Source organism: Vidua chalybeata, chromosome 1 (assembly GCF_026979565.1).
Source record: "Vidua chalybeata isolate OUT-0048 chromosome 1, bVidCha1 merged haplotype, whole genome shotgun sequence".
NCBI lineage: Eukaryota > Metazoa > Chordata > Aves > Passeriformes > Viduidae > Vidua > Vidua chalybeata.
The window spans coordinates 53,902,835-53,910,995 of record NC_071530.1 but is presented as its reverse complement, the minus strand read 5'-3'; the positions used below and the strand labels follow the sequence as shown (position 1 = coordinate 53,910,995).

The window sequence follows — 8,161 nt, the reverse complement described above, 5'->3', positions numbered from 1 at the left end:
CTAAGCTCTGACTGTGTACTGACCCCTCCAGAAGCTCTCCCCAGTACACCAGGAAAGCAGGAAGTAACTGCTGAGATACGCATGTTCATGTTCCAGAAGTACCTTTGTTATTATCAGATACCCTAGGCCTAAAATTAGCCTGGTTTTAAACTTAGATATGGCACTGACAAACTTTACAACGGGTCACCAGTCAACTATTTCGTTTTTCACAATTTCAGGCAACTTTATTGTGCAAAAATATCAGAACTGGTTTTTAACCAGTGAAATATTGCTCTCCTGTTTTGATCTTCTGGTATATATCTTGACAGTGTCACCAAAATTCACAGACATTGTCCCATTAAGAACACACATAAGTGTGGAAAACATCCACACCCCGAGGCACCGCACCCCACCCTCAATCCCAGCACTCCTGTCCAGGCCATCGAGGTAGAATCAAATTGTTTTCAAGTTGCAAATGTAATTCATATCCCAACAATGTTGCTCTATGTATACAATGATTCACCTAATTATCACCCACAACTAATAACAGAAAGGGGGTGAAATAAAAGATTTCTTAATTTTTTTCTCACGATTATAAAGACTAATTCTTAAACATCTGTGTGGGATGATCAACTTTGTTAAATTCAAGACATTTAAGCTGATAGTGTGAATCTGGGAAACTCACAGCTTCCTTGAGCCATGCCTTGTGTATCTTTTCCAGAAGAGCAAGAGGCTGATGAGACAGAACAGAAGATAATAAGCAAAGGGTTAACCCAAGTTTAATAGTGCTGTTGTCAGATGAAGAATTGTTTCCACCTGGTGAATTTTTGCTAAGTGTCATTACTACCAGTTAAAGTTTTTGCTGCCAGAAGGGATTTTTGTGACTGTGCATTTGTGCATGCAGGCAATAGTCAGTATTGTTATCAGTTTTTTTAAAATGGCAGAGCTAGCATCTGACAGGTGGGAGATGAAAGTGACATAAGTGGGCTGGGAAATCAGCAATCATTGACATGTGTAGTAACTACTGAGGAACAGATATGCAGTTGTGGCCATCCAGAGGCATCAGTGTCATTTTGACACCTGACACACGAATTTCTAGACAGATTTGGTTACTACTTGGTACTACTTGGTACTACTTGTACCTCAGCATTCAACCATCAGCGAGCATCCAAGATGGGCCAGAAGCAGGAGGACAGGCTGTCTGCAGAGCAGAAGGGAGGAGGAAAAGGGAGTGCAGCGGCTGCACAGTTTGCCACACACGCTCGTTCGTCTCCTGGTACCTGCAGAGCACAGACAGGCCCTGCTACTGTCCGTGCAGTGTCCCAAGCCCTGCTGTAAGGAATGTCATCAGCCACCCCTGGGACAGGAGACGAGACACCTGGCAGTGGCCAGGGGCGTGTGGTCCCATGGGGAATCGGCCTCTCAGATGTTCCGGCTGCCAGGGCCCCACAGGGCACTGAGCACACGGTGGAGTTTACTGAACAGCTTCTGGCAATTCAGAGAAGCAGGCAGCTTGAATTCAAGCGTGATGTATTGTGTGTTCATGAAAATTAATCAGCTTTAAACTTATGCTCATAAGCCAAATACAGCATGCACCAACACTGTTGTATTTGTTTCATTTACGTCAACAGGATATTCCTTTTTTTTCTCTAGTCAAAGTCAGCAATGAAACATTTGACTTCCACTGGCATCTTTCATATTAAAAAGGATTTATCATTGTAATACCTGGGTCTTGTAGAGGATAGTGTAAGGGCATGCTTCACATAAAGTGCTTGATGACTCTGAAGTCAACAAGGCAGATTTTCTTTTTTTAAGTCCGCCGTTTATGACTGAAAAGATGATGAAACCTTCGTGCCCCGAGGAACGCGTTGACCCTAGGTCTGTCCTATGGTCAGTGTAGGAGGCCGAGGCAGCCACATGCCGCTCCCTCCAGAGAAAGTGGGAGGTGATGATGGGATAAAGGGATCCCGACTGCGACAGCTGCTCCCGCCCCGTTGGCGCCCGGTGTCCCCAGGCAAGGCAAGGCAAGGCAAGGCAAGGCAAGGCAAGGCAAGGCAAGGCAAGGCAAGGCAAGGGCAGGGGCAGGGGCAGGGGCAGGGGCAGGGGCAGGGGCAGGGGCAGGGGCAGGCCCGGCGCCTAGAAGGGGCTGCGCCCTCACTCAAGATGGCGCCTTGAGTGTCTCCGACGAGCTCTGACGTCATGGCTGCCTCTGCCCTATTAGTTCCGCTGGCAGCGGCATCCGTTTGACCTCAGTGAAGATGGCCGAGCGCGGTGGGGAATGCCGGTGGCTGCGGTGAGGGTCAGTGTGCGGGGCCGGGCTGGCGAAGGCGGCTGTGCAAGCAGCGCGGAAAGGCGAGGTGAGGGGAGGCAGCGTCTGTGGCCGGGCGGGGGAGAAGGAAGGCTCCTCGCAGTGCGGCCGCTTCTGGGGAGCTGGGCACGTGTGCGGCCGTGAAGTGGCGGTCGGGGCCTGGCCGCTGCCTGTGGCCCGGGCCGGCTGTGGGGCCGGGGGATGCCCCACTTGCCTGCAGGCTGCAGGACCCCAGCCGGTTGTGTCCCAGCGCCCTGGGTTCTATGAGAGCCACCGGTGTCTCCGCAAGGAAGTGCCGGTGTGTTCTTACAGTTTACAGCGAGGCAAATGAATTAGTTGTGGGACACTTCTCGAAGTTTTTCGTCATAGAAAAAGATTAAATAACACGAAAATTTCTCCTTTCCACTGCATCAGCACTTGCTAATTCTTTATTCAAAATAGAAAGGACTGTTTCTGTTTTATATTTGGCATAATCAGTATTTGGCATAAATCAAAGGTAACAGTACTTCCCAGTTATTAACTCCGCAGGAGTTAACCTGCGTGTAGTAAATTGCATACACGATACAAATATGTAAAGTTGTGTTTATACATATAACTCGTTTTAGGGCACCACATAGAGGCTGTATGGGACTATTTGTCAGCTGCTGTTGGAAGCAAGTCATATAGTTGTTTCTGTCAGCTGTCCTTGTACAGGCACTGTTCATAAATGCTGTGTTGGCATCTATATGTATGTCAGTGCCATAAGATGGGAAGGAACTATCATAAATTGTCCTAATAGATCTCAGAAGTTACTTTACAAACAATGATCTGACTGCCTTTTCTTGACAGATGCACCCCAATGGCACACAGCACCGTGTTCCCATGTACAGCTTGAATAATCAGCTCCATACCTGGCTTCTCTTTAGAACTCAGTTTTTTGCCAATACTTCTGACACTTCACCAGAGGCACTTCTGAGAGTTTTTCACTGTTTTTTTACCATATCAACAGGGGTTGTAGGGCACTGCTGTTATGTCCTGGGTACAGGTGGCAGTCAAGCAGTCCAATGAGGATGTATTTGATGAAGATGCAGATGAAATGTGTCTACTACAGAAGGAATGGAATAGCACTATGAAAAAGAGGTTGAAGGTATTTCTATAAAAATTTATTAAATATACTTTTTAGTAGTTTTAGTTTTACTGACATTTAACTTGGTATACATGTGAATGATTTAAAGGGAAAAGTAAAAGCAGCTGCTTAAAAGTTATTGTGGCATACTGTCTTCTGAATATCAGGAAAACATGGTAGAAATTTAGGTAAACACTTCTTAGTAGTCACCGGAGCAAAGTATTGTTTTACCAAAAGACACTGACTCCTTCTGTACAACCATGTGCGTTTATAAAAGGCAGTGCTGAATTGCGATGCGAGCTACTTGCTTTGTACTTTTAGGTATATCCCTCATAAATGAAGAGCAACAGAGCTGAACAGTGCTAATAAAGAAATGTGAGATGTTTGGGGTTTTGATTAGAGTTACTCATCAGTCAGAATGTAAGATGTGTGACTCCATGTGCAACCACAATTGGGCATTGTGGTCTGTGTAGGTCTTTGGTTGATTTATTCTCCAAGTGAAATATATATTTTATGAAAGCTGCTTTCTACAGCCCTTGCCTCTTTGCAGTTCTGTAGGGAACAGAACAAGTTCATAAATAGATTCGTTTGACAGATACTGTGTCATTCAGAGTGGGGCCAGTAGGGCTTCTCTGCTCGCAGTTGAGCAGCATTTGGCTGAAGAACATGGATGGAAACTGGAGGCAGTTGTAGGCAGTTGATGAGGAATGGTATTCCAGCAGACTTGGTGTAGTTTCCTTCATCTGATTTCCATGAACAGACTGGTTTTCTTAAGGAACTGTTTAGTGTTCTTACAGAAATTCCTCTGATATTTTTGAATAGATATTGCAAAATCATGAAGTGTTATTGAAGTTAGAGTTGTATGTTGGGGAAAATAAATGTTTATGTTCCAGACTACTTTTCTAGCAAGGCCACCATGAGCAAATAAACGTTTTTGCTTTTGTAGCCTGCAATTTAGGTGTGAAAAAAAGTTAAGAATTATTCTATGTAACCTTGTAATGTGGTTATAATATAAAGAAAGTAATTTGCATTACAATCATTAGCTGTTTACTTAAAGAAAGCAGTCCCAATGTTAAGTGTATTTATATGTGACTCAGTCAATCATGGTCTCTTTTTCTGCTATAACTCTTTAAATGGAGTGAGGTCCAGCAGATAAAGGAGCAATGCTCAGCAGTTAGTTTTGTGAAAATAAATGGATTCCATGTAGATGGATTACAGATAGACGAGTACCTCTGCTAAAGGGGAAGCTTGGCATATCTTTTTAGATAGAAAAAAAGAAGTCCAGGTGTACTTCTAAGTCCATTTCTCACAAAGGAGTTGGTAATCATTAAAAGCAAACATGTTTTTTTTTTTTTTTTATCTTTCTAAAAGAAGTTGCACTCTTTTCTCACTTTCTGGGGATCCTTTTGGGAAAAGTAAAAAACTGCATCTTACAGGTCAGTAAATCATAGTATACTGCAACAAGCATGTTTTGGTTTGGCAGTGGGGGTGTAGCTGTCAAGGATGTTCAGATATAGAAGCTGTAACTTAAGAGCTTGAATACTTGTGATACTTGTTTAAACTTTAAAAATTATTATTATTATTATTAATGTATTTGTCAGAGGTTGACTTTGTCATGTTGTGAGCAACCTGTTTCACTGCTTTTGTTACAGGAAGGCTACAGGGATGGAATTGAGGCCGGGAAAGAACTTGCACTCCAGACAGGCTTTAATCAAGGTTACAGACACGGTGCCGAGCTCATGATTACATGTGGCCAGTTCAAAGGAACCCTGAAGTAGGTTACAAACTCCTTAAGGTCAAGTGTAGGTGGAGGGTGTGTAACAGGGGAACACGCATGCAGGTTTTTGTTTGTTTTATTCAAAAATCCATACCAACCAACCAAAAAAACAAACAACCCCCCCCCCCCCAAAAAAAAAAAAAAACCCACAACACATTTTGGAACTGTTTGAAGTGAGCAACCTGAGAATTCCCATATCTTGAGAATAGGGAATGCCTACCTGGGTGTAGAAGTATAATTTCTAAAAAGTCTTTCAGTTGCTTTTCCAAAATTATCTCAATCTACATATTTAAGTTTAATATTTAATATTTATAAATAAACTGCCTGAATTTTCCATAAATCATGAATTATGCATAAATGTATTTATGATACATAGGTACCTTGTCACATTACTGTCTACCTTCACCAAGTGGAGATCTACTTAGATGAATATAATCACTTTTGTTGTTGTTCACTTTTCAGTGCTCTCTTATCCTGGTGTCATTTTAATGGACATGATTCTGCTCTACATATGATAAATAATCTTATTGATGTGGTTGGAAAGCACGAAGATGCTATGCTTAAGTATCTGAATTCTACTGAAGAACAGCCACATCTTGGACACATTTTAGACTCAGTTCAGGACATGGACCTTAATCAAACAGCTGGGACAGAGTACAGGAAAGTTAAAGATGGAAAGCATGAGGACTGTGGCAGCTCCGGTGAAAATATTTGTAGGAATAATGGTGAGGTTGGTTCCTTGCAGTCTGAGTGCAGCAAGGCAAAGCTCTGCACAGATCCTGAGAAGTCAAACCTTGCTTGGGTTAAAAAGCAGACTGTTTGGTTAGTGGAGCAGCTGGGCTTATCACTGGATGTCCTCCATCATGTTCAGCAACTGGAACATTAGTTTTTCTGTCTCATGGTACTTAAAACTATCACAGCTGATTTTGATTCTTAGTTTGTGGTCCATGTACAGGCTGATGCATCACTTTTGCTTTAGGAAAATCTAATTTTGATGCTTTACCGTAGAAGTAATTTTTGTAAATTCTCACCGTGATTTTGGGTCTGGGCAAAACCTTTGACTTTCAACCTTAAAGGTCACATTTGCAGAAAGGGGCAGTGACTGTAAAGCTTTACAAAGAGTTACTAAACATATTTCTGTTTTGTGTCAGGAGGTCCCATTTCACCCTCATTTTTTTCTTGGCAGCAGCTTGGAAATGAAGTGGGTCCATTAAATAGCGCCTCTAAATTGGTCCCCTGCAATATCAAAAGAATAATTGCTCAGTGCTATGGAAGTGGTCAGTGTTTTTGCAGAAAAAGCTGCTGTTGATGATATGCTGTGTGTGAAACAGAACATGATAAGCTGCTGATTCCTAGAGTGCTGTGACTCTCTTAATCACTTTTTGTCAAATTCTGTGTGTTATCTTTTCTACCCATGATGCAATGCACTTTTGCAGTTAAAAACTATTTTTCCCTCCTTATATAGTTATATTTGTCACTTTTGCTGAAAACACATAATTTTCCTCAAACACAGAATTGCTGACAGTTCCATTGTTTTACTTCTAGACATCTACTCTTACTGTGTCAGACCACACCAAATATGCTTCCAGTCTAATGAATCCTTTTGTTTTTGTTTTTGTATTTATTTTGTCAGTCCATCTAGCCTGCACTCTTTCGCACATTCCAATAATGTTTTTCGCAAACTCTTCAAGGAAGCCAAGCTTATTCACTACCTCTTAGAAACACATCGGCCATACATGCTTATTTCTGATTATTTCATATTTCTGTAACTATTCTATATTTGACTTGCTTTCCCATTGTTTCCCTTCACTGTAGCTGTAAATTGCTCTGTTCAGGAAGGTTTGTTTTTTTTTTTTTTGGTGAATGCCTCTGTTTTGCATTAATTAAACTGATTTATAGTAAGTTCCCAGCTTACTTGTTGGAAGTTTCTTGTAACTCGTTCATATTGGAGACAAAGGAAGTCCAGAGATAGGCAAAGTAAGATTTTGAACAGTAAAACGATAATTAAAAAAAAAAATCACAAAACTATTTCATACTTAGAGGCAAGAAAAAATCTAAGGTGAAAATTCCTTGTTTTTCAGAGCCTGAGTTTATACAACATCCTTACTAAAGACTCTGTTACCCTGTCAGGGTTGACAGACTGTAAATTTGGTTTCCTTTTGTACCACTTCTGCTTCAGGGGTAAGCAGAACTGCAGTTCATATTCTTGGATTGAATGCATTTATGAAATAGTGGACAAAGAGGGGTGTCTGCATTAATTGTGTATATACCAAATTGTTCAAGTAACTTTTTCTCAATTTATTTAGCATAATACTGACATGGATAAACATTGCTTTTCTTCAAATGCCCGTCTTGTGTTATAGACTGTATAATGTATGCTAAACACAGATTTCTTCCATATTCTGATAGAATAAGGTGCAGACAGGGTTGGAATATATATATAACTTTCCTAACTAATTTTTAATTAGTTGTTTTAACTAAGTGTAAGCAGTGCCCATTTTTAGCCAACACCAGTTAAGTTTCTTCACAGACTTTGATCATTAAATGACTGAAACCTTAAGATTTTAAAACTAAGCCTGACAATCTTCAATGAACAAAGCCAAAGGAATTCGAAGATTGGGCATCTGGGATCTTAAATTTATGACCATTCAATGACATTAGAGTAAGCAGAAGATATAGCAGAGATTAAGGCCTGGAAAGTTGGAAAAAAAGATAAAAGAAGGAATAAAGGATGTGGACCAGATTAGCATGAAGAGAAAGAAATTAATAACTAATAGGGGGTAGAATACTAATTAATGAAGAGAATGATGTAAATTAAACCAATGAACATTGTCTTTGTTCGCAAAAAATGCACAAATAAGCAAAAATGTTTTGTATCAGGGTCAACATTGAGACTGGAACTTTGTCAGCCACACATTCTTGACAAAGAATAATGTAATGCCTTACCTTCTAACAATAAAAAAGACAGTGTTAGAGGGAATCTTATTTACTA

The 8,161-nt window shown here is 40.9% G+C and overlaps 1 protein-coding gene across 3 annotated transcripts; it reads left to right on the top strand.

Moving 5' to 3' along the window:
- Positions 1-2,224: 2,224 nt before the first annotated feature.
- On the top strand, positions 2,225-7,083 carry YAE1 (YAE1 maturation factor of ABCE1). 3 transcript variants are annotated; one of them, XM_053965198.1, is made up of 4 exons: positions 2,225-2,336; positions 3,276-3,413; positions 5,045-5,166; positions 5,632-7,083. In XM_053965198.1, the coding sequence occupies exons 2-4, from the start codon at positions 3,297-3,299 to the stop codon at positions 6,053-6,055; spliced, it is 663 nt and encodes a 220-aa protein (XP_053821173.1). In that variant the 5' UTR covers positions 2,225-2,336; positions 3,276-3,296; the 3' UTR covers positions 6,056-7,083. The 3 variants fall into 3 exon arrangements, with proteins under 3 accessions (XP_053821173.1, XP_053821182.1, XP_053821190.1); XM_053965207.1 differs by having other exon boundaries at positions 2,227-2,278; XM_053965215.1 differs by having other exon boundaries at positions 2,233-2,336; positions 3,312-3,413.
- The last annotated feature ends 1,078 nt before the right edge of the window (positions 7,084-8,161 follow it).

Bases quoted from the DNA above. Each gene is read 5' to 3' on its own strand.
- YAE1 (XM_053965198.1), top strand. From the start codon at position 3,297: ATGTCCTGGGTACAGGTGGCAGTCAAGCAGTCCAATGAGGATGTATTT. The intron at 3,414-5,044 runs GTATTTCTATAA...CTTTTGTTACAG, and splicing joins CTATGAAAAAGAGGTTGAAG to GAAGGCTACAGGGATGGAAT. The intron at 5,167-5,631 runs GTAGGTTACAAA...TTCACTTTTCAG, and splicing joins CAGTTCAAAGGAACCCTGAA to TGCTCTCTTATCCTGGTGTC.